This window comes from Pseudopipra pipra, chromosome 24, assembly GCF_036250125.1.
Source record: "Pseudopipra pipra isolate bDixPip1 chromosome 24, bDixPip1.hap1, whole genome shotgun sequence".
NCBI lineage: Eukaryota > Metazoa > Chordata > Aves > Passeriformes > Pipridae > Pseudopipra > Pseudopipra pipra.
This window is the reverse complement of record NC_087572.1, coordinates 2,194,012-2,218,865: the sequence shown is the minus strand read 5'-3', so window position 1 is coordinate 2,218,865 and position 24,854 is coordinate 2,194,012. Positions and strand designations below refer to the sequence as shown.

The following is a 24,854-nucleotide window of genomic DNA, read 5'->3' as shown; positions in this document are numbered from 1 at the left end:
CACGGGTGTGCCTGTCTGTCCAGGGGAGGCAGCTGAGCAGGCAGCCAGCCCTGCTCCTGAGCCTTAGTGGGCACTGGTGCTGGGAACCAGCCCGATGGGGGTCTGTGCCCGCCCTGGAGCTCAGAACCATCCAGAAGGGACCTGCCACGCGTGGCAGTGCCGTGGCCATAAGCCAGGAAGCACAGGAGGCAACGAGCTTAGGTCATCATTTTTACCAGCCAGGTACAGAGCTCTGAGCAGCTACTCGGCGGCAGAGGGTCAGTTGCTTTTGGTTTGGTTGGGTTGGGTTTGTTGGTTCGTTGTTGGTTGGTTGGTTTTCAGTTTTTTTACAATCAAAAGAAATCAAAATGTGACCCGAGTTTACAGAAAGAATCGAGGCTCCACCCCAGAGCCCAGGGCCTGAAGAGCAGCTCAAGGGGCAGCCAGGCTCCCCCTCACCCTGTGGCCAGCGTGGCTGCAGGATGGCTGGGATGGGCAGTGGCGAGTGGCCGGAGCTGGCACTGGCCACGAGCCCCTCTTGCCTCTCTCCATCAGGGGACAAAGCCCTGGTCCCTCCCAACCAGTGCCTCCATCCCGTCCTGCTCCTGTTTGCATCCCCCCCCGGGCACTGCCGTGGCCAAAGCCTTCCCATTCCCTTGTCCAAAGTGCTTCAATTCCTCGCAGGCCTGGAGCAGAGTGGTCCCACCTCTGGTGTCTTCGGTCCCCAAACTCCTCTCGGCTCCGCACGCCCAGACCAAGCAGCAGCCTGGCAGGGAGGAGGTGCTGGCTCTGGGCACAGGCCTCGAGTCCAGTAAAAAAAAAAGCAAAATAAAGCTGTAGTACTTAGGAAAGTGAAACCAACACCATTTTTGCATAAATATCATCAAGGCCGTGGAGGCTAAGGCTGTTTGCTTCCTGTATTAAGTTAGTTGCCAGTTCCACACTCGTCTGTTGACCTGCCCAGGTCCCTGAGAGATTTGGATTCCTGTCCGTGGGGGCACCAGTCCTGCAGCATCATCCTTCAGGCCGTCTCTCCCCGTCTGTCTGCAAGGCAGGAGGGAAGAGCCCGTCAGCCACCCCGAATCCCCACTTCCCACAGCCCTACCAGGCTCTCCCTGCTGTCCCAGTGCCACCCCAGCCACAACATGGCCCAGCTGCCACACTGGGAGCCTATAGCTCAGGAATGTACAGCCTGGGAATGTACAGCTCAGGATCCTGAGCACCTACAGCAGCAGCATTCCTGAACCGGGCTCCCATCCCACATACCTTGTGCAGGGAGGCTCTGAGCTGGCGGCTCCGTGGTGTCCCTGCCCTCTGTCCCCGCGGCCGCTGTCCCTGCCAGCTCGCTCTTAGTCCTGCTCTCGTCCGCCGGCACCGCCGCGGCGTTCCCGTCCGGCACCGGGGAGCCCAGCGCCTCTGCCCCTGCTGCCTTTGGGCTCAGCGGGGAAGGAGCCGGCCCTGGGCCCAGCGAAGGCTTCTTGGCTACCGGAGGGGGGACCTTGCCGGGTTTTCGGTGGGCTTGTGCCTTGCCAGGGCCCTGCGGGGCGGCCGCCGGAGCCGCCGAGCGCTGCCCCGAGAAATTCATCAGCTCGGCCACCAAGTTCCTCTTCAGGTCGGCCTGTGCCTCGGGGGACGAGGCCGTCTCGATCACCACCTTCCGGGAGCTCTTGGCGAAGATGAAGCTGGCGGTGGAGGCCGCAGACTTGCTTCTGGGGGAGAGCTGCCCATCCTCGGGGGGCCCCCCGGGCTGGGCCGCTGGGCTGCCGGGCGGCTTCTCCGCGGCCCCACCGGAGGCCAAGGCGGCCGCCTTCAGGTGCACGGCGTGGTGGAGCGGGTTGGAAGGCACCGTGTCTTTGGCAGGAGGGGGCTGCCGCGTGGACAGGGACCGGCGGACGGGCTTCTGCGGGGCCGGGCGCTCCTCGGCCCCGGCCGGCGGCTCCACGCTGACGGAGCGCAGCCGCACCATCTGCAGCAGCGAGGGCGTGACGATGGGCAGGCTGGCGTCCTCCTTGGGCACAGGGCCGCTCTTGCTCCGCGACACCGGCTCCTTCCTGGCGTCTGCCCGCGGGCCATTGGCCGCCTTCTTAAGGCTGATTTGGGGTGGCAGAGCCAGAGCCGAGGGTGGCGGGAGAGGCGGCGGCGGCGGCACAGAGGCCTCAGGAAGGGGCTCAGTGGGACACGGGGGCTGCAGTGCCCCGGCCGGTGGGACTTGCTGTTGGCTGCACGAGGATGGTGAAGATGCAGCCCCCGGGCTCGGTGTCACTTTCTGCCCGTCCACTGGAGCCGAGGTGGCATCGGGCAGGCTGGAGAGATAGGATTCATCCGGAGGGGGGAAGTCTGCCATGGACAGGTCGTGTTCCTCAGGAGCTGGTGGTGGTGGCGGGGGCCAGGCGGTGTCAGCGGGGGGCTCCCCGGTGGTCTGGGGGCTCCCCTCCGCCTTCTTGGCTGGCGGGGGAGGTGGGTGGTAGGCAGGAGGCGGCGATGGAGGTGGAGATTTGCCACTGGGCTTGGCCCCGGGCTCCTGGCAGGCAGTGCTGGGCGCTGGGGGGTCTGGTGAGGGCAGTAGGGGGCCAGCAGGAGCCGGGGGCTGCTGGGGCTTAGTGGGTGGTGGGGAGAAGGGAGCGGGAACCTTGGGGTGCGGCGGGATGATGAACCGGTCCGAGCGGCAGGTCAGCGCCTCGGGGGGCGTGGGGTCCGAGGCTGAGGAGGAGATGGAGGTGAGGGAGGAGGACACGGAGAGCGCAGGCGACTGAAGGGAGCAGATCCGATCCGGCTTCTGGGGCTGAGACTTGCCTGGGGACACAGATGGCGGTCCCAGCCCCTTGGTGGGCAGTGTGGGCGTCCCACTCTGGCTGGAGTAGCCGCTGGAGGGGGACATGGTGCGGTCAGACCCATCCGGGCAGCTCCACTTGGGCTGAGCTTGGGGCTCCCTCAGCACCACAGTCACCCCAGGGCGGCCTCGTGAGGCCTCGGGGGAGCTGGCCCCAGCCAGGCTCTCGGAATGGAGGCTGCTGGTCTCGCTCAGCGACGATGGGGAGAACACCTCATCCTCGGCCGTGGGGCTGAAGGGCTCGGGGTGCGGAGACCAGGGCACGCTGCTCTCCCGCTGGGGCCGCCGGTCGGGCTTGGGGGGCAGCCCCAGCACCTTGGGCTCCCCATCATCCTTTTGGTGCAGTGAGTAGGTCCTGCGAGGGGGGGCCGGGGGCTTCTTCATCTTCCTGAGGGAGACGCTGCGGGCGGAGGAGCGCTCGCTGGCCAGGCTGCCCGTGTCCGAGCCGTCCGCCTGGCTGCTCATGCTGTAGGCAGGGGACACCCGGCCACTGCTGCTCCCCACAGCCAGCGAGGCCACAGGCGTGAGGCCGGCAGGGGGCTTGGAGCAGGAGCTGGCGAAGCTGGCGGAGCTGTAGACGCTGATCTGGTCGGTGTCGGAGTGAGCTGCAGCGTCCACCTCGCTGTGCGGCCCCGCCTCGTGCTGCCGGTGGTCGCAGCCGCCCTGGGAGGAGATGGTGGAGCTGTTGGAGACGATGGTCTCCGTGGACTGCGAGTGGCTCCAGTTGTCGCTGGAGGAGGAGGGCTCACGGCTGCGGGCGCTGCGCTCGGAGAAGCGGGAGAGGGACCGCACCGAGGCCGGGCTGGACGACACGAGGCTGCAGCGGCTCAGCGTCCGCACGCTGCTCCGCGTCAGGGCCACCACGTCCACCATGGGCGGCAGGATGGCGTTGGGGATGATCTTGGACATGTAAGTGCCCTGGGGCGAGATGGACATGACGGGGCCTATCGCCACCTCCGGGTGGTTGGCGTAGGTGGTCATGCCCGGCACGGCCAGAGACTTCGGCCTCAGCATGGGCGACAGCTTGGCCGCTGTCTTCCTCCCCACCAACGTGTCGTCGTAGTAAACCCTGTTGATGTGCTTCTGTAGGGCTGCGTCTGCCTCCTCCAAGGCTCCCAGGCAGACGCGGGCGCCGCCGGGCACAGCCAGAGGCTGCAGCTTCCCGTCGATGGTGGGGATGCGGACGGCGTCGCCCGAGACCTGCCCGCCGTTCAGCAAGGGCTGCGCTGCCTGGCTGCCCCCGCGCCCCGCCGGCCCTCGCCCATCAGCCCCGGGACGGCCCTTGGCTTCGTGGCTGTTCCTGAGACCTGGGAGCAGGGAAAGATGACCTCAGCGTGATCCCAAGGCAGATGCTCCAAGCCAAGGCAAACGGAGCTTGGACAACGAGACCTGACCCTAACAATCCCCCTTACCCCCAGTGCTTACCCAGCTCCTTATGGACATGTTGGGGGATGCCCAGCACCGTCGTCCTCCTGTCCTTCCTCTTCTTGCCAGCCCTCTCCGAGGATTTGGGAAAGGAGTCGTGCGGTCGGAAGGTGGAACCTACAAGAGGCGTGAGGAGGTCCAGCAAGTGTGAGGGGGGCCCTGGCCAGGGTGTCCCCAGTGTCCCCAGCACCCCCTCACTGACAGAGATGCTCCGGGACGAGCCAGGCTCAGGCATGGAACATCCCGAAGAGGCACCAGCAGCAGGGAGGAGATGGTGTCTGTCTGTCTGTCCATCCCTCTCGCCCAGCCCCAGCGCTCTGACTCAGCCGGAGTTGCTCTCATCTCTCCCAAGGGCCCCCAAATCCCTGCGCTGGCTCGTGGCCACGCCAAGGCAGAGCCCAGCTTTCCTGCCATGAGCTCCGACCCCCCTTGCATCCCCTTGCCTGGTGTCCCCCTCGTCCCACGGCCGCCCAGCCGGGTACCTTTTCGCTGGATCATCTCGGAGCGGATGGAGAGGGCGTCCTCAGAGGTGCTGTCCGTGGCACAGGAGGCCGCCCGGCTCCGGATGGACACACTGTCATCCTCCGAGAATGCGCAGGACTGTGGGGACAGAGGGACAGGGGGCTCAGCGGACCCCGGGCAGCGGGGACGGAGCTGCCCCGGCCCCAGCCAGGCCCCTTCCCTGCCTCACACTCACTGCGCAGCCCAGACAAAAGCTTTTCCGAGGGCCAAAGGCTGAGTCAGCCACGCCGGCATCCAGAGTCCTCCCACCAGGAGCGGGGCCGGGAGCAGCCCCTGGGACCCCACGTGGCTTCACAGCCCCCCGGAGAGCAGGAAAGCTGGGGTCTGGCCCACCAGGAGAGCACCTGAAGGAACTGCCAGCCCTGCCTCTGTGCCAAGCCAAAATTGGCCCCATGGCTGTTCCCAGCCTGGCCATGACCCGGATCCCAGGGCTGGAGGGCTGCCATGGTTCGGAGAGGGGCGTGGGACAGTGACAAGCAGGCAGGGATGCAGTCAGGCTGGGGACCCCCTGCACTCAGGTGCCACTGTGGGCACGGCCAGTGGCACAGCCCCACGTCAGGCACAGCTTCCAGTGTTCCCACCCCTCCAAACCATCCCTTGGCACAGGCAGAGGTTGGGACGAGACACATCCTGATTCCTGCGCCTCGCTGCCCCAGTGGCTCTGCCCACCCTGGGGTTTCCAGACCCTGCTTCCAAGGGGTTAAAGGGGACAAGAGCCAGTGGGAGGCAGCAGCTTGAGCAAACACAGGCGGGTGAGGCACTGGCAGCAGGGTCAGAGCCCAGGGACACGCCAAAGCCCAGCCTGGCCAAGAGAGTGGAGTTTCTCCTTGTCAGCAGCTGGGGAGGGGCAGAGACACCAGGCTAGATATGGCCAACAGTCCCTATTGTGCCATCCTGTCCCTCCACCTTGGTCAGGGCTGCCAGGGGACACCAGTGGGACAGGAACAGGGGGATAGAGGGATGCAGGAAAGGTGGGGATCCCCGGCAGAGCCCCACAGGGCAGAATGTGTCGAGGCCAAGCACAGGGACAGTGGCTCATTATGGGGCAAAGGGGATGACACCGAGGGACACACAGCCTCTTCCTGCCCAACAACCCCCCTGGACGTGGTCCTGCCACCTTGGCTGGTTCTCTGTCTGACCCCAAACACCACTTAGGGGGGACAGAGGAGCCATCCTGTGTCCCCTCACCCCCCGGGGCACCCCCAAGAGCACCACAAGACAGAGGCAGCTCCTCGGCAGGGCTCACCTGGAGGCTGCTGGTGTCCCCGTGGTCCCAGGCACTTTTGGTCTGCTTCTGCTTCTCTGTGGAGGGAAGGTAGGAGGTAAATCCCCCCTGGAAGAGCCCGCAGGCAGGGAAGCAGCTGCCGGGCTGGCAGTGCCCCCTGCACACCTCAGCCACCGCTGGACTCCGGTCAGTCCCATCGCGCCGCCCACGCGGCCCGGCCAGCCAGGAGCTGGGGACAGCCAGGAGCTGGGGACAGCCAGGAGCTGGGGACAGCCAGCTGCCCTTCCGCCGTGTCCCCAGGCCTGGGGACACCTACCTTGGTGCTGCAGGGACTTCAGCCCCTGCTGAGCCTGGCTGTGCAGCTCCTCCAGGTGCGGGGGCCGCGTGCTGGGGAAGAAGACGTTGTCGGGACATTCCTCGCCCGCCGTGTACTGCACACTCAGCCGCTTCTCACCCTCGCCCTTGGCAGCACCTGTGGGGACAGGGGGGTCAGCTCGGTTGGGGTCACAGCCCTGCTCTCACCGAGGCACCCCCACCCACGGGATGCAGCCGGGAGAAGTGCCGGGCGATGACAACCATCCCGGGATGACGTTATCCCGCCCAGCTCCAAACTGAGAAATCACATCCCACAGCTCTGCCCGGCCGGTCGATACGCTGGAGTCGGGCTGTCTCCACTGTTTTTTCCCCCCACTGGCTGGAGCTGTGCTGGGTATGGGACCACCCTCCTCCCCAGCGCCTTCATTAGGAGTAAACAAGGAGCGAGTTGTGCAGGGCTGGGGGCAGTGGAGCAAGAGGAAGGGCAGCACAGGGGGATTAAATGTGGATGGGAAGATGATGACTTTCCCTTCAGAGCATTGCGTCATTCCCAGGCCTTGCTCATCACCCCAGGAGCAGGGACTCACCCCATGCCCATCCCACGGCTGGGAACTGCACAGACAAGGGAAACTGAGGCACAACCAGCTGCAGAGACCCCACAGGACCCAAATTCCTGCTCCGAGCCCCCCGGGGTGCTGCACACCCCATCTGCCATGCCTGGGGCAGCACAGAGCCCTCACTCCCCATCTCACAGCCCCCTCCCCACAACCATCACCAGCACCTCGGGGTGCCCACGACGAGGGGGCTGCCCTGGCACCACCCAGACAGGGCACTGCGGCACCGAGGCACAGCCCTGCCTGCTCCTGCCTGAGCGAAGCCTCAAACTCTTCCTGCCCGGAAAACAAAACCCAGTTCCAGGCTGGGGAAGGGAAGGGCGAGCACAGGAAACCGTCGGGGCTGGCGGCAGCACCCCGGGGCCACGGGCACCTGCTGCTCAGCATCGCCGGTGCCACACACCCGTCCCCTTGTCCCCCGTGTCCCCCACGTAGCCCATCCCCTCACGGCCAGCCCGGCCAGGCAGCGAGGCAGCCGTGCTTTGACTCCATCCAGCACACAAAGGAGCAGGCCTGGAACAATGGAGCCGCCCGCCCTGCCGCCATGCCGGCCCCTGCCTCCGCCAGCACCCACGGGCACGGGGGCACGGCCAGCCCGGCAGAGCCTGGTGCCACAGGGGTCCCCTGTGCTGGTGCAGGGTCCCTGCAGGAGACACAAGACACCCACAGCCCCCCCACCATCATGTTCCTAAACCCTTTTCCCCCCCAATTTCGGCAGCCCCTCGCCTGACACCCCTCCAAACACCCTGGGAGCTGCCTTCCGGAGAGAGGAGCGCTGTGATTTATTCCATTAACTTCCCGGCGGGCGAGGCCAGGGCTGGGGTGACCTTCCCTGCCCTCCCCCGGGGATGGCAGCCCCCCTGCCCACTGCGGGTGACCAGCGGGGGTCCTGGCGGGCAGGGGTTGTGTAAGGACAAGCCGCTGCTCCCTCTCTCCCTCCCTCCCTCCCAGCTGCTCACTCACCCTTCTTCTTGAAGAAAGCCAGAAGCGAGGAGAGGTTCCTGCCCATGAAAACCACCATGGTGGCCGGGGAGAGGGTCTGGTCCCCAGAGAAGGGGGGCTCCGCCGCCCCCCAAGGAGGCTCAGCCTATTGTGCTGTGGTCGGCGAGGCGGATGCCGGCGGTCCCCACCTCCCTCCCTCCGTCCTCATCCGCACGGCGGGAGGATGCTCGGCCAGGCAAAGAGGCTCCTCCAGCGCAGCTGCCTCTGAGCGGGGAGAAGCCCGACCCGGGGACGGCTGCGCGGTGGCAGGAGGGGACAGCCCCAGCTGCGCCCACCGCGCTCCTCGGTCACGGGAGAAGGAGAGTGGGGGCCCCTCCTCTGGCCTCCCGCTCGCTCCCCCGGCTCTCCCGCCTCCTCCCACGCACGGCACGGACCACAGGGATCTGTTCTTCCAGGCTCACGGCCAGGATTTCCCCCGATTTCCCCTTCTCGCAGCCCTGGGACCCCCCGGGACGCTGCAAACCAGTTGCTCGTTTCCACAACAGTGCGGCCAACTGGGAAGAACTGGGAGGCTTCTCCTCCGGCAAGCACCAGCCCTTGGGATATGACACAGCACAGACAGAAGGGTTGGCGTTCCCCTTCCTTGCCCATCCTCAGTGCCCCCAGGACACGGTGTCCACCACAGCCCCCCCAGCTCCTGGCACAGCTCAGCCCAGAGCAGGGGGACACGAGCCATGGTGGGGCAAAGGGTGTTTGTCCTTAGGGACAGGGCGTCCAGCACGGCCACGTCATGGTCACAAGGGCTGGGGGAGAACCAGGTCTCAGACCAGTCTAACCAGTAGCTCCAGCTGCTGGTGCGGGGGCACATAAGGCAGGGGCAGAAATGCCAGGCAGTCAGGCACTGGCACAGCCCTGGCACTGATGGTCCCCACCATGGATTTGCTCCATGCTCTCGGGGCAGTGGAGCCAGGGAATCCTGTGCCATCTTGGGAATCAGCCCCATTTCCCCCCTTTACAAGCGTTTTGTCCTAAAAGGTGAAGAGCACCTGCCAGCAGGCAGCTGTGTCCTCATGCCAGCTGGGAGCCGACGTGTCAAACCCTCCATTCCTTGCCCTGCCAGCTCTCCACAGTCTGTGCCCAGGGTTTATTCCATCAGGACAGAGGTTGGGCTGTAGTCAGAGCAGCGTCACCCAACACAGGGTCCCAGCAGACCCCAGGAAGTGACTGTGCAGCCCAAGGCACAGTTTGACCTTGTGAAGGGCACCTTTGTGTTCCCAGCCAGGCAGCGCCGGGCTCAGGAAAGATTTCTTCCCTGGAACTCCTCCGTGGCCATAACACCCAACACCAGCAGCACCCCGGCTGTGCCTGCCCCAGCACCTGCCCCAGCACCTGCCCCAGCACGGGCAGGATCGGCCCCGCTGCCCACGCGCTCACCCAGAAGGTGCCGGGGGCCGCGGGCAGACGCTCCCCGGCTCTTTCCACAGCACAAGTGGAAAAGGGACATAATTAAAGGGCTGAGGAAGCACAAAGCCAGCAGCCACGTGCTGCGCTGAGCACTGCCCTCTGCGCTCCGGGCAGCCCGTCACGAGCCCAGCGAGGGCCATGGCTGGTGGCAGCCGAGGGACACTGCTCCTGGCTCCACAGGGAAGGGTCCAGCTCTCCATCTTTGTCTGCATGGATGGGGCTGCACTCGGGATGACCCTTCATGGCACGAGGAGCTCTGGGAGCCCCCGCAGTGAAGGTGGACAGTCCCCCCTGTGCTGCTGGTGCAGGGCCCAGGCACGGCTGAGCTTCAGCCCCGTGGGTCTGCCAATGGCAGCACGCATGGAAGCTGCTCCCAGGGCTGTGAGGACATTCCCAGGTGCTGGCAGACACCCTGTCCCTGCTCCACCTTCCTTCACGGGCCCGTTGCCCACAAGGACACAAAGGGCCTCGGGAACGTCCCTCGCTGACAACACTTGCATCCCCCTCCTGAGTGTGACATCGCTGCAGTCGGGGCAGGAAGAGCTCAGCATGGCTGCCTGCAATCTCTCAAAGGATAATCCAGGGCAGAGCCAGGATTATCCTGGCCACGGAGGAGCCTTGTGGCAGCGTGCGAAGAGCAGCCTCCGCTTCCCCTCCCACTCCCTGCGACCTTCGCTACCGCATCATCCTCATCCAGCCAGCCTCGCCCCTGGCTCTGTCAACACACAGTGAAACCTGCCACAAACAGGACAGGGAAGGAGGGAGAATCCAGGAGGGAGAGAGCCCTGATCCCGTGGCACAGGCTGCAGGCCTCGGTGGGCTGGGGAAGCTGCTGCAGCTGCAGCTGGTGCCGGTAGCAACACGCCCGGTCGGGCTGGTGTCCCGGCCCTTGTGCCTGTGCATTCCTTGCAATACATCCTGGATCACCCTGTCCCCTCCAGGCTCGGCTGACACACGTGCCTCGTCCACATGTGGCAGCGGGATTCTCCCAGAGAAAGAGCCAGAGGTTTCTCAGCACCAGGCACTCTCTCAAGCATGGTCTCCCTGACTCGGAACTGGTATCTGCTGCTGCCTGTGACAGGGACGGTGTGGAGGTAGCAGAGCATCCCTGCAGTAAGGCACAGTAATAGGAAGGGACAGGGAACTCCATGTACCTCGCCTTCAGCTCTTCCTGCTCCTCTCTGTGCTGGCAGAGCAGGGCTGGAGACACAGGGGTGGCAATGGGAAGGGCTGCACAAGGGAGAGACCGGAGCTGAGACCCCAGAGGAACACGGCCGGGGCTGTTCATCCCTGGACCAGCAATGCTGCAAGTGGGACACGGTGTCAGCCCAGCTCCCTCGATGCTGCTCCTCATCTGGGGAGAGCCAGAGGAGAAAATCCCAGCTCCTGTCCCCCTCCTGGCCAGGCCTGTGCCTCTTGTAAGCAGCAGGTTTGGCCGGGCTCAGCTGCAAACATCCATCTCTGCCTGCTCGGCACTGCCTCGACTTGCCTGCTCCCCGCGCAGTGGCAGCTCCTGCGGCGGGAGGCAGGGAGGCAGGGAACAGGCAGCAGCAGGAGGCAGGGAACAGGCAGCAGCTCCCTGCCCACCCCTTCACCACCACTGACTCACCGGAGAAAAATGGGGAGGAGGGGGGAGCTGGCAGGCAGGAGGGAAGGGGCTGTGAGGTCCCCAGGGGAGCCCGCCTGTGTCCTCCAGCTCAGTGGGATGGAGCCTTTGCCTCCCTTCTAGTGGAAGCCAGAGCAGTGCAGAGGGCAGCAAGAAGCCCCCCTGCCCCACGGGGTTGGTGCTCTCCCACCCCTTTGGGGCTCCTTCCCACCACGCTGCATCCAGGTGTGTGCCCAGGCTTTGGGGACCACTCTGCCCCCCAGTTGCCTGCAGATGCCATGAGCATGGATAACACTAATGGGGTGCACTAGGAACCCCATCCCATTGCTCCCTATGGAGCAATCAGGACATGGAACCTGCCACGGCTGCGAGAGCCCCCACACTCTGCTCCAGTATCACAGAATCACAGAATATTCCAAGGTGGAAGGGACTCTATCCTGCCCCTCTGCTACAGCATGAAGTCCCTCTCTCCCTCTGCACCTCAGCCTTCAGCTGCTGAGGGGGGCTCAGGGGCCACAGTGCCCCTGAAGATAACCAGCCCTGCCACTCTTTTCCCCCAAATCCCTGTCTCTGCACAGGATCCACTCCCTAGGACACACCACAGGATCATGCTCCCTCCAGGCAGGACAAGAGCACAATAATATTTACGGTGGCTCTGGCCATGCAGCCCCCCACTGCCAACCTGCCCTGGCCACCCTCGGGGGGCTGCTGCTCCAGCCAGGAAAACATCTCCACCGAGCAAACAAACACCACCCGACCCGCGCTGCTGGCTCGGCTCTCAAACACGATCCCACGCAGAGGCTGAACTAAAATTAATTCAACTGGGAAAACAAACTTGGATCGTTTGTTCTTCCTCTAAATCACAGCGTAGAAAACTGGCCGGTGTTGCCTCAGTGAGCCAACGGGCCCCGGCGAAGGAGCTGGCGCAGGGTGAACTCCTGCTTGGAGCAGAGTCGTGGCTCCAGTCGCCTCCAGCCACGGCTGCTGTCATGGCAGGAGCACACGGGGTTGTGCAACAGGCCCTGACCTCGCTGCTGTCCCACACTTGCCCCACAGCCGGCCCTGTGGTGACACGCAGCGTCTCCTCCTCCCTGTTGTTATCACAGACCCCAGGTGAGGGTCTGGCAGCAGCCCGGGGGGGTCCCAGTGCTGCAGAGGGGGACAGGACCACCCCAATGCCCAGCTGTGCCTCACTCCCAGCCCCTGTAACAGCCCATCCCACCCATCCCCACCCCGCGCTCGTCCCCTCCCGAGAGAAGCCACCAAACAGGTTTGAAGGTAAATAACAGCCTTCCCCGGCCAGGAGCCGGATCCGGGCGGGAACATCCCAGATGGGGCGCACGGGGTGGGAGAGGGCCACGAGCAGAGCCTCGGAAGTGATACGGGGCCGCCAGTGGCATGTATGGCCAGGGACAGGCCACCAGCACCTCCTCCCTCCAAGTCCAGAGCTTTGTCACTCCCTGATCCCCCTCCCTCCGTGTCCTCCACCTCCCACGGCCGCGGTGCCCGGGGCTGGCTGCGGCCCACGGCGCGTGCCGTCATGCCCGGCGTGTTTGCAGGGTACCCAGGTGCTGCTCACATGGCAGGCGTTGCCTGTCGCAGCAGGAACTTGGCTCCGCGAAGGAGCAAAGCCAGGAGACGGATTAAGGACAAGACGTTGCAGGTTTTTCCGTGCACGGATCCACCGTCCCGCGGGCAGCGCCCAACCCCGCTCCCACCCGCGGGGCTCTCCCCAGGGAACACTGAGGAGCTGCTGATCCCCCACCGGGGATTGGGACGGACACGGCGATGCGGGATCAGGCAGAAGATGGGAGAAAAGGCGTCAGGTGCCACCAAAATGGGGTGGGGGATAACCCCCAGCCGAAGGGCAGGTCCCATCCCTGCCCCTCGGTGACAGGGCATGTGCCAAGCGGGCACGGCACGGCATGTCGGAGCCGAGCGCTGCAGCAGCTGCCTGCCCGGGACACCTGCAGATCACCTCCTCCCCTGCTCCAGGAGCAGGAGGGGGCACCAGGAAGGGCTCAGATGTCCCGCACGCAGCAGGGTGCCGGCCGGTGTGCCTGGAGAAAGTGCCTGTGTAAATCACGGTGTATCCCCCGCCGGGCTGGGCCCCTGCCCTTTTCCGCTCCCCCGGGTGTTTGCGGAGCCGGCCCAGCGTGGGTCTGGCACGGAGAGTGGCTGTGAAGGAGAAAGAGCCCAGAATTGCTCGGCCCACCCCAGAGCTGCCCAGCAGGAGCTGGAGCTGCTGAGACACTCCAGCACTGCCACTGGGAAACCTCATGGCCACACAGCACCCCTTGCCCCAAACCTGCCCCCAAACCTGCCCCCCCTGGGCCATTTGGCTGCCCCATCCCTGGAAGTGTTCAAGGCCAGGTTGGATGGGGCTTGGAGCAACCTGGTGTAGTGAAGGTGTCCCCACCCACAGTGGAGGGGTTGGAATGAGATGAGCTTTAAGGTCCCTTCCAACACAAACCATTCCACGATTCCATGATTTGACCCTGCAACCCTCCCCAGAGCCCACTGGTGGGAAGGCGGGTGCCGGATGACCCCACACCCAGAGCTCTCCGCTGGCCACATCCCCGCTGAGTCCGCGGGGCACAGCCTGGCCCAGCGCCACGTTCCTCCGCCCTGACTCAGCAGGGCCCGGCGGGGCGTCCCGATAAGGAGGTGATAAGAGGCTTCAGCCTCCCTGGTGCTCAAGGACCTTCCCCAGCAGCTCCTACCACGGACAAATCCGGGAAGGAGAGGCCAGGGATGCACCCGGAGCAAGCCGGGCCCCGCTCCAGCGTGGGGACGGGGTGTGTGGGTTTGGCACTGGTGGGGCTGAGCGGGGAGGCTCAGGCAGGGAGCAGAAGGCAGAGCCACCCCAGAGCCCCCAGCTGTGCTCCTGCCTGCCCACCCTGTCCCTGGGGATCACTGCTCCAGGCAGAGCCATCCTGGAGCTCCCAGCTGTGCTCCTGCCTGCCCACCCTGTCCCTGGGGATCACCACTCCAGCTCCTCTGGATCCAAAGGCTCTAGGTGCCCATGGCACAAGCACTAAGGCATCTGCTGATGCCAGCCCGGGCCTGATAGACCAGCAATGGGCACAGCAGGGCCAAGTCTATACTTCCAGTCACTAAACAGATGGGAACTGGGGGACACTGGTGCAGTTGCCTGCCATATGCAATCAGCCTCCAGCCCACAATCCGGCAGCACCGAGGGTCTCCCCGGGCGAGATGGGGCTGCCGGCGGGGCCGTCGGGCGGGTGCCGGCACACCCTGCCCCCAGCCGGCGATCCCGGCTGCGCCCTCCGAAATGCTGAAGCGACACAATGCAAATTCTTTGGCTTTGTGGCCGCCGCGCCGTTGCCATGGAGCCGTCGCAGAGAACAAACACAACTCGCCCCATGTTTTCTCAGCACCTTCCACCCCACGGCCTTCGGCCCCAGCGCCAGCCCTCGACTCCCGGGAATCGCACAGTCCCAACATCCCGCCCCTTTCAGGGCGTCCAAAACGGAGCAGGGCTTCTCCCGGCCAGCCCTGGGGAAGGGGCAGCAGTGGCACGGTCCTGGGTCAGGGACTGGCCAGGGGCACTCAAGACTTGCAGGGGATGGAGAGGAGATGGAGGTCTGGATGGGAATGCTGCAAGGAAAAGGTGAGGATATCCCAGGGATGCGGCTACAACAGACCCTGTCCAGTGGCACTGAGCCCTTCCCACATGGAGACTACAAGAGGATGACTGTGGCAGAGAGGAGCCTGCAGCCAGCCTGTAGGAGAGGTGGACAGTGGAGATCCTGTGGTCCCTGCACAGCCATGGACCCTCCTGCCTCAGTTTCCCCAGATGCCGAGGGGATGCTGTTGGCCCCCTCTCCCTGGGCAGGGTGTCCCCATCCCAGCCTCCACCTCTCTGGGACAGTTTTGCTCAGCGTGGCACTCCCCAAGCCCGTGTGGAGTTCACCTCAGACCCTGTTTACCCTGGGGACAGCTCGGTTCACGCCCCTGGGCGGCTGCTCACTGTAAAGACCGAGGGAAACAGACCGAGGGCAGGAGAGATGGTGGGGCCAGGATCCCGCAGGGATGACAGGGGAAAACTGCCCAGTTACCCCCCCTCGGTCCTGCTAACCCCACTCCTACAACCCCAGACACCTGCCCACATGCCTGTCAAATCTCCTCCTTGACTCAGGCCGAGCTGGGGACACGGGGACAGTTTAACGACACCAGTGGGGGAATCAGAAACCCCAGGATGGGGATGATGTTACTGCCAGAGACCTTCCCCGTTGGCATCACCCTGCTCTGATGGAGGAACCACGGAGGGAGGTCACCGGGACCGGGCACCCCGTGGGGCCGATGGTTCCATATGCGGGTCCAGGCTGGCTGGGACCCTTTCCCCTACTCCTCTTCCCTGCGGAGAAGAGCTTGCCCTGCCCCATGCCTCCTCGTGGGCTTTCCAGCGGCATCCGTGGAGCCAGAGCACAAGGCAGCGGAGCGACCGGTGTCTGCGAACAGACAGACGTGCAGCGAGGTGATGAGTATGGGGGGAGCAGCCCGGTGCTCCCTGCAAACACTCCCAGATCCAGCCCGGTGCTCCCTGCAAACACTCCCAGATCCAGCCCGGTGCTCCCTGCAAACACTCCCAGATCCAGCCCGGTGCTCCCCAGGGCGCAGCGGGAGAAACCGAGGCAGGGGCTGGGAGCGGGGGCTGGGGAGGAAGGTGACGCCGGCAGCGCTGGGTCCCCGCTGTAACTGCTGGGATCCCACTCGGAAAACAAATCAGTAACTAATTCAGCTGATCCCGTCCTGATAGCGCCGGCGAGCCCATGGCCGGTCCCCGGCGGGTCAGCACAGCCCCTGCCTGCAGCCGGAGGGTCCTCCCCAGCTCCGGCACTGGCGTCAGGGGGTCTGATCCTGCCCCCCCAGCACAGGGAGGGCAGAGCGAAGCCTCCACCCGCAGCCCCCCCAAGTCCTGGCGAGCCCCACATCGAGGTGGCCGAACTTTCCCCAAAGTCACCAAGCCGGGACCCCTCGCGCCCCCTCCCCTGGCATCCCCACGGCTCCTACCTGCCCTCGGCTTCCCGGCGCGGCCGAAGGGCCAGGAGGAGCCGGGCTTGGCGCCCGCCGGGCTCCTCTTGCGGTGCGCGTTGCCCATGAGGCCGCTCTCGCCTCCACCGCGGGCGGGTGGAGGGGACCGCGGTGCTACATCGCGGAGCCGGGCGGGCTCCGGCGTGGCCCGGGCGGCCCCGGCAGACGACGGCGCTCAGCCGCCGGCTCCCATCCCTCCGGCCCCGGCGGAGCTCAGCGCTCGCAGGCGGCTGTGCCGGAGCCAATGGTACAGGCAGAGAGGAGGGGCCTGCCGGAATCACCCGTCGGATCCCACAGCACCCTCCCAGCCCCATCCCTCCGGCAGGGATGCCTGGGTGATACAGAGAGGCTGAGCGGGCAAAGGGAGAGCCTCCCCCTCCTCCCCGCCCCGAACCTCAAACAGCGCTGGGCATCGGGGTAGCCGGGCATGGCACTCGCCTCCAGCCGTGCTCCCACCTCCCTGGAGTTTGCCACGCTCCACCGAGCCGCCAGCACGCCTGGCTGTCCCCGAGCACAGCTCCAACAACAGAGGCTACCACCCCCCCCACTCGGGGGTTTTGGGGGTCCCACCCCTATGGGGACACCCCAGCCGAGCCCGGCATAGTGTGGCCAAGACCAGAACAGGACTTCCAAGGCTGGGGCACAGCGCCCGAGGACACGGGCTGGGTCCGGCCGCTGCCCAAACTCAGGGCGAGCACCCACATGCCAGCGCCCACGCACCCGTCGGTGGGTGTTAACCCCCCACCGCCCTCCCCACGGCCACTCCTGTCTCTGGGGCAAGTCACGAGGAGGTGGCTCACGCTGCCGGCACCTTCCTGTGCCCTCCCCGGGTGCACCTCGGCTTCTCCCCGCTCCAGCCCCTGCTCCAGCAGCGAGACGGTCACGGCTGGCAGGGGACGAGCAGCTCCGTGCACAGGCACTGCTGCTCCAACAGCTGCCCAGGCTGCCCGGACAAGCCCTGCCACGGCCCCTTCCCAAGGGCGTACACCAGCCTGCCCCCTCCGAAGCCCAGCTTTCCCTCCTGATTTTTAATTAGAACATTAAAAGCTGCGAGGGCAGGGAGGGGTCAGCCAGCCAGGCAGTGGTGGGCAATTCCCTGCTGGCAATGTTTATGTTCCTTAGGTGATTCATCAAAGGCTGGGATAAATAGGAAGGAGGGTTTTGTGGGAAAGGCACAAAACTGGGGACATGGTGCAAAAAAGGAAAAGAAAAATTAAAGATCAACCAGCAGCTTTGTCCTGACCTCCCAAGGTGATCGGCACTGAATTAATCTTTGGACCTCAGTCTCCTCCTCCGCAATGGAAATATTGATGGTTCAGTTCCTCACCAGCTTGGTTGGGTGCCCAGGGCACGGTCAGCTGGGCAGGGACAGTCTTGTGCTACAGAGACATGGCTGTACCAGTGTCCCTGTGATTTGCTGCCCTGTCTGCTGCTGGAGCTGTTAAGGAAATGGGGGGATGCAGTAGGAAACTATTCCCTGTCTCCCATTAGTGGCTGTACCCATCCTGGGGCAGCTGGGATTAAAGGTCATGGTCACAAGTACAACACATCAGAGGTCTCTGCCCAGGGGAACATGATTTTTCCCTGGGCTGCTGGAGTCAGGTCAGCCAGGGGCATCTCCAGCCTGGGACAACACTTCCTCCCAGTGCCCAGCACCTCCCAGGTATCCCTTGGACATCCATCCCTGTGCAGCAGCTCCAAAACAGGATGTGTGGACCCCTCATGCTGCTCAGACCCCTGCCCGGCGGCACAGGGGGCTCTTCTGCAGCCACATAGAACAACTCTCCCAGTGAAGCACTTTTACTTCTCTCCCTGGAAGAAACAGAGAGCCTGGAGCCTGCGAGTGCCCCAGATACAGGGAGACACTTCCCCCTCCACTCCCAAAACAGACACTCTCCATGCCAGCACCTGCCAGGCAAGCACAGCCACCACCAGCACCGAAGTGTCACCGCCCCCAGCCACAGCCTGGGATGTGCCGGGGGGGCTCCGAGAGGGAGCTGAGCCCCAGGAACCCAGCAAAGCCCACGTGTGCCAAAAATATCAAGTGGCTTCTCTGAGCTGGAACAACTGTGATGGGGTAATTCACTGCCACGTGGAATCCAGCACCAGCTTCAGCTCCTCCTGGGCCTCATGTTTCAGTCCCTGCTGAATTTGGGGGGGCTGAGAGCAGCATGGGGGCTGCAGCATCCCCACAGACCCCACAGACCCACCCCATCGCACCTCTGGGACACAACCCCCTGTAAAACCTGTGGGCAGGCAGCTGCCTGCTCTCACCCTTCATCCCAGACCTGGTTTGCATCACTGTGCCCAGAAATCCAGCTCAGGGAGCCTGGGAGTGGGAACAACTGAGCACCCCAGTTCCTTGCTCTGTGTTAGAGCCTCAGAGGGGCCCAAAGGGGAAGGGAAGGGTGGGAAGCACTCACAGCTTCCCCAGCACACAATCCCCAGCACACCCAGTTGTGGGGTGAGGGGTGAGAATGGGGAACTGGGGGCAAGAGACGCTGACTCCAGGCAGAATCTCTCCTCCAGGCCAGAAATCCCCAGTTTTATTCATTGAGAGAACTCTGATAAGAGCTGGAGTGGGAGGGGGGAGAAGCTGCTCCTGAGATACAGATCTGGTCACACGGTGTGACCGCTCCAAGCACATCTGATCGCTCCAAAGTCACACATTCCCTCAGTCACAACAGCCAGCCGGGGCGTGGGGACCCCTCCGTGCTGGCATGGGGGATGGATTCATTCCCTCCTGGTGTTCCATCCATCCCTCCTGGTGTTTCACCCGTTCCTTCTGGTCTTTTCTAAACCTGACGCCGTCTCCGAGCAAACACGGAGTGGGAGCTGAGCTGCCTGAATGAGAAAGGAATTCAGCCCTTGTTCCCTTCATGGGGAAGTAAAGCTCAGCGAGGCAAAGGTAACAAAAAAACCCCCACTTGAGATCCCCAATCATTAACAGAAATACATAACCAGAAGGGTTTCAAATGATTTCCTGCTCAAGCCGGAGTCCAGGCCGGCTCTGCCGATGACAGGTCCGGCTCCAGCCCGCAGAGGTGGAGGGAGCCCAGCTCCCTGCTCTGGGTGAGGTGGATTTTATCCACGCACAGCAGGAGCCACAGGGACCAGCCCAAGGCTCCGGCTCCTGCTTGGCAGGGAAACGCTTTTTCACTTCATCCTTGCCCAGCTCTTCACCTTCCAACGGCTTATGTTCCCATCGCTGCCGGAGTCAAAGTCAATGATGATATTGTCTTATGAAATCAGACCTTCCCTCCACAGAGAAATATGACTCCGCTGAAATAGTTTTATCGGATCTTATGGAACGTTACTCTCAAGAGTAATTCTTCCAGTTGTCTCCAGGTGGAATAGCTGTGGTTGCAGACACACCTCTCTTTGTTCGCCGAGCCGCTCGCCGGTGCCAGGCCAGGCCAGGCCAGGGGATTCCTGCTGCTCACATTTTCTGGAGTGTCACTCTTTGCCTGCTGCAGATTAACAAACTCATTCCCACACGGGCACGGGAACAATTCCGGGGTGTGGGAGGTGCGGGGACAGCCACCCTCTCCCCTCTCCTTTGAGCTGAGAAGCTCAGGACTAAACACAAGCCCCGTGTTTACACCAAAGCAAGTGCCACGAGGCAGCAGGGGACAGAGGAAAGAAGTGTCTGGGGAGATTTCACATCTTGGTTGTTATCAGAGCAACACACAGGGACAGCTCAGCCCCAGATTTCCTGGAGGGCTCACATGCACCCCAACCACCCTGTGGTGTCACCAGCAGAGAATCACTGAGGCTGGAAAACACCTCCCAGCCCATCGAGTCCAGCCTGTGCCCAATCCCCACCTTGTCACCCAGCCCAGAGCACTGACTGTCACATCCAGTCCTTCCTTGGACACCTCCAGGGGTGGGGACTCCACCACCTCCCTGGGCAGCCCCTTCCAATGCTTAACAACCATGAAGAAAGGGAGTACAATCCCCATCTCAGCCCAGTCCCTCCACCCGCTGCTCACCCCGCACACGGCGAAGCCCCGGTTCCAACAAGCACTTGCTGCTGTTACAAAGCAGCTGTGAGCATTGAAAGCTTTATTTTTAACATCACTAGTCCCCCGCCCCGGCCAGGAAATCATTGCTGCTGGACTGAGTTGGCATCAAAAAGGGAAAAAGAAAAAAAAAAGCCGACCCTAATTTAATATTTCTGGAACATCGATTCCTTCACTTCATCAAGGAATTAAGAGGAATGTTGCAAAAGCCGGATAGAGCAGCGGCCAAAAAACAGACCAAAGCCACAGGCAGGCAGCAGGACCCCAGCACCACCTCATCCTTCATCCCAGACCTGGGTTTACACCTCTGCACTCAGAAATCCAGCTTGGGGAGCACAGGGGGTGGGAATAGCTGAGCAACCCAGTTCCTTTCTCAGTGTTACACCCTTGGTGCAGCCCAGCTGCTCTCTCCACCTCAGTTCCCATCACAGGGGTTAATCACTCCTCTGCCTCCAAAGGTTATTGTGGAAATAAACACGATTGGAATGGCAAGGTGCTGGGATACCATGGGAATGGGGCCACAGAGGTGCTCAGAGCAGGCAGGCTGTGTACAGGTAAAACAGCCCAGGGCTGGTGGTATCCTGGCACCCACCGCACACCCCGGGATGGGGCATTACAGCTCACAGAGGGAATTATCCTACTATTGCACTGGCATAAAAACGGGCCCTGCTACAGCCAGCAGGGCCCATTCATCCAAACAGGGCAGAGCATTCCAGTCAGGAAGCAGGAGAGGATGCGCTTCCAGCTGGGATGGAGCCATCCCCCGCTCACAGAGCCGCCGGTGTTCCCCCCGGAGAGGCGGCTGACGCTCGCCCATGAGTGGGATTACTGAGCCTTCCCCCCACACAGCTCAGCTCTTTGGGCAGCCAGAGATGGGATCACTGATAGCCGGACCCACGGGATTGAGCCCAAGTGGAAATGCTCTCATCCTCCTGCTGCCATGATTTCAGTGCTGAGCAATGCCGACCTCCCCGGCACCCAGGGCGGAACGGGCAGATGCCCGGGCTGAGGAACGGGTCCTGATCCAGGTCTCCTGGGACAGATTCCCTCTCTCCCATCTCTGAGCCATCTTGAGACCCTGCTCCCCCTCCCCATTGCTGGGATACACTGGGGATGGTCAGATGTGCCCTGTGCTCCCCTCCATGACCAAATCCACCTGTGGGAACAGCTGGATGATGGGGAACTGGCGGGTCACAGGCCAGATCCAAACCACCCGCAGCACCACACGGACACAGGGGAAAGCTGAGGGCACCCAGAGCCTGCCAGGCCCTACTGCAGCTCTCCCTTCTCCCCCTCCCACAGCTCCCGGCTGATGTTTGGAAAAATTCCCAGCTGGTCCTGCTGCAGGAAGGGCTCGTGATGTCGGCGGCGAGGCCGATGCAGCCCCCGGGCAGGTCAGAGCCGCGTGTGGCGCAGCCGATGCCGCCGGCTCCAGCACTCGGCTCTGCGGCCACATCCGCCCATGGAAAGCACCCAGAGCTGACACTCCTTCCCTCTCCACAGCTCAGCCCAAACCACCCCCCGGGGCCTCCTGACCCCCATCATGCCGGGAAGTGTTATCCCCCATCTCCCGGGGAAGGACACCGGCAACCCCGGCGCGTGCTGGCGGTGTCCCGAGGACTCTGGCAGCCGCAGCGGGGCCGGAGGCACTGGAGCAGGGAGGGGTTCCTGGCGTGCTCTCTACGCTGGAATTGCACAGGGAGGGTGATTCAGTCGTGCCTTGAGAGCTGCAACCGCTGAACATCCGCACTGCTTCCCCCGGAACGCCGCGGAGAAAGCGGCGACGAGGGGGAACGTGGCACCTCCCGCCCTGTGGGATGCCAAAAGCACAGCCTGGAGGGGAAGGGTCCTGCAGGCTGGGCTGGGGCGCTGCACGAACCCTCCAACACCAACATGGACCGTGGGCACTCAGGGCAGCTCTCCCGGGCGCTGAATCACAGATTATCACACGGGGATATCTAATGGAACAACGTGGTGATGGATCCACAGCTGGCACGAGCTGCAGGGCGTGCTGAGAGGGACAGCGTGGTGAATGTGCTGCAGGTCCCCGAGCTGCCACCCTGACGGGCAGTGACTTCGCATTTTGAGGATTAGCTGGTGAATGTTACAACTCCAGGGGAAAAAAAAAAAAAAAGAAAAAGAAAAAAAAAGGGAAAAACAGGGCTGGCAGAGCTGCTGGGGGCGTTCCTGCACCGCGAACAGGAACATCACATGCTCCGGCACATCTCATTTTTTCTGCTCAGGTTTCAGCGTTGGGCCGTGGCAGCGGCGTCCACACACGGCAGGATCTGATGGACCAGCTCAGGAAAGAGCTCAGCCTCTTCCCAAGACCCTCCTGCCTTTCCACAGCCATTCCTCTCCTGTCACGGATCTCCGTGTGCTCCTCCGAGCAGGAAACGTGCCTGCATGCGGTCTTGGATAACTGGAAATTCACTCCCTGGGGCAAATCGAGGAAGAAAGTCCCAGCTGACAGCATCCTGCTGCCCTTGGGTGCCGCACAAGTGGCCTCTCCCTTGGCAAAAGCACAGAGAAATCCCTGTCAGAGGTGCCTGCAGGGAGGGCAGCGGCAGGACAGGGATGGTGTCCCCGACAGCGTGGGGTGGGAGAGTCTGAGCGTTTTTGGGGTGATCCCTCCAGTGATTGCTGCCTCCTGGGACACCAACACTGCAAACTGAGCGCACTGAGGAGACGAGCATGACCAGACACGCCACCACCCCATCACTGAGCCCACAGATCCCCCAGAACACGGCCCTGGGGTGGCACAGAGAGGGGCACCTGGAGCACCTTCCACTGCAGGTTTGTCCCGGTCAAGGTGGCGGGGACGTGGCCGGGCTGTGGAGGCAGCACCCACAAATGGGGTGAGGGCAATATCTGGGGCAGGAAGGGCCACACCTGGAGCAGGCAAACACCCTGCCCAGGAGGAGGAGGAGGAGGAGGGGGGGGGGAAGGAGGAGGCAGCGGCTGGCGTCCCTCCAGATCTCCCTCAGCCCCAGTGACCTTCTGACTCAGCGGAGAGAGAACCTACCCAGTGAACCGGCACCAGCCCTCGGGGCAGGGGCGAGATCACACCAGGGACTGCCGGATCCGGCCTGCTGCCACCACAGTGACGGCCACCGCGGCCAGCACAGCCCCCACGGCCACCAGGGCTACCACCTCCTTCACCCCCTTCAGCCACTTCTGCTGCCACCACGGCCAGCACCTCTGCCCCTCCTTGGCCACCGTTGTGTCCCCTCTTTAGCCATCCCCATGGCCACCACCTCAACTCCTTTTCAGCCACTGCTGTGACTGCTCTTTGGCCACCTCCAGGGCCAGCACCTCAACCCTCCTTGGCTTCTTCCACTGTAACCCCTTGGCCACCTCCATGGCCACCACCTTCAGCTCTCCCTGGCCACCTCTACGTCCAACACTTCTCCTTCACCACTTCCATGGCCACCCCTGTGACTCCCCCTTGGCCACTGCCATGACCCCTCAGCCACCACCCAGACCCCTCCCTGCCCACCTCCACGGCCACCACGCTCACCACACTCCTCGCCCACCACCTCGCCCCCTCCATGGCCACCACTTTGTCCACCTGACACCCCTTGGCCACCACACCCCAACACCTCCTTGCCCACCTCCACAGCCACCACTCAACACTGCCACCACTCCGACAGCACCGTGGCCACCACTGTGACCCCTCCTTAGCCACCATCCTGGCCACCACCTTGACACCTCCTTGCCCACCACCCCGACACTCCATTGCCCACCACCCCGACCCTTCCTCGCCCACCTCCACAGCCACCACCGTGACTCCTCCTTAATCGCCACCGTGGCCACCTCCCCGGCCGCTCCTCACCTGGTCCCTCGGTGCCTCCCGCGGTGCCGCCGTCCTTGGGCTGCCGCCGGCGGCCCCGGAGCCAGCTGAAAGCCCTGCGCAGCGAGTTCGCCCGGGCCTTCTTCCGCCGGGGGGGAGCCCCGGGATCCCCCTTCGCTGCCGCCGCCGCCGCGGAGCCGCCGCCGCCCCGCTCCCGGTCCCGCTCGGCTCCCGCCGCAGGTGCAGCCCCGGCGGACATGGCCGCGGGCAGCGCCCCGCACCGCCCCGCACCGCCGGCAGCCGCTGCCCATAGGGCCGGGCCCGCCCGGCTCGGCTCGGCTCCCGCTGCAGCCCCGGCCCCGCTCCGGGCTCCCGCCGAGCGCCCGGCGCCGACGGAAAGTTTCTTACGAGGCGGGGCCGGGCTGCGGGAGCTCCGCCCGCACCGGCCCCCGCCCACACCCCCCCTCCCGCCCGCAGGTGGCCCCGAGGGGGGGGAGCGGGGACCGTCCTCTCGATGTCACCGCGGTCCCCTCCCGCGGCTGCCGGGGGTCCCCGAGATGTGCCGCCCACCCCACGGTGGGTCCCGGCTTTGTCCCCTGGGGACCCGCGCCCCGCGCGGGGGGGCGGTGCGGGGACGGCGGGGGCTGATCCCACCCCTCGGGACCCTCCGTTTCTCCTCCCCGAGGTGCTGAGCGTCAGCGGGAGGAAACGGGGGAAAACAGGGAAATAATATCCATGAGGGACCGGAGCGAGGAATTCCAGCATCGTCATCCCTGGAGCGGCATCCCGCAGGTCTCCGGGGGGACTGTCCCTGTCGCTGTCCCCGGGAGAGGAGCCGGGGCTGGCAGCCGTGTCCTGCCCTTGCCCTGCCACCCCGCAGCCACCAGCGGTCCCTCACCTGGCGGGCCCGAGGGTGACATTTGCCGTGTCACCGCCAATGGCAGCGCCCAGGGGGACACGGTGCTCCCCGACCTGGGCACACCTGAGGGCACTGACACGCTCCCTGCAGCCCGTGCCACGCTGCTGCTTGTTGCTAATAATAAATCAGCTCCTGAAAAT

General features: G+C 64.1%; 1 protein-coding gene and 1 long non-coding RNA gene across 4 annotated transcripts; one reads left to right on the top strand and one right to left on the bottom strand.

Annotated features, from left to right (window-relative positions):
• Positions 1 to 197: 197 nt before the first annotated feature.
• Positions 198 to 24,069, bottom strand: NHSL3 (NHS like 3). 3 transcript variants are annotated; one of them, XM_064635298.1, is made up of 7 exons: positions 23,838 to 24,069; positions 6,298 to 6,453; positions 6,003 to 6,058; positions 4,717 to 4,834; positions 4,235 to 4,351; positions 1,246 to 4,116; positions 198 to 1,023 (listed from the first exon to the last, which is right to left on the bottom strand). In XM_064635298.1, the coding sequence occupies exons 1-7, from the start codon at positions 24,052 to 24,054 to the stop codon at positions 1,001 to 1,003; spliced, it is 3,558 nt and encodes a 1,185-aa protein (XP_064491368.1). In that variant the 5' UTR covers positions 24,055 to 24,069; the 3' UTR covers positions 198 to 1,000. The 3 variants fall into 3 exon arrangements, with proteins under 3 accessions (XP_064491368.1, XP_064491369.1, XP_064491370.1); XM_064635299.1 differs by lacking the exon at positions 23,838 to 24,069 and adding an exon at positions 15,960 to 16,477; XM_064635300.1 differs by lacking the exon at positions 23,838 to 24,069 and adding an exon at positions 7,874 to 12,115.
• On the top strand, positions 14,082 to 15,682 carry LOC135402303 (uncharacterized). Its single transcript, XR_010425080.1, has 2 exons — positions 14,082 to 14,556; positions 15,085 to 15,682. It is a non-coding gene; the product is annotated as an uncharacterized LOC135402303 (long non-coding RNA).
• Positions 24,070 to 24,854: the final 785 nt, after the last annotated feature.

Bases quoted from the DNA above. Each gene is read 5' to 3' on its own strand.
- NHSL3 (XM_064635298.1), bottom strand. From the start codon at position 24,054: ATGTCCGCCGGGGCTGCACCTGCGGCGGGAGCCGAGCGGGACCGGGAG. The intron at 4,352-4,716 runs GTACCCGGCTGG...CGCCTCTTGTAG, and splicing joins CGAGATGATCCAGCGAAAAG to GTTCCACCTTCCGACCGCAC. The intron at 1,024-1,245 runs GTATGTGGGATG...CCTGCCTTGCAG, and splicing joins TCAGAGCCTCCCTGCACAAG to ACAGACGGGGAGAGACGGCC.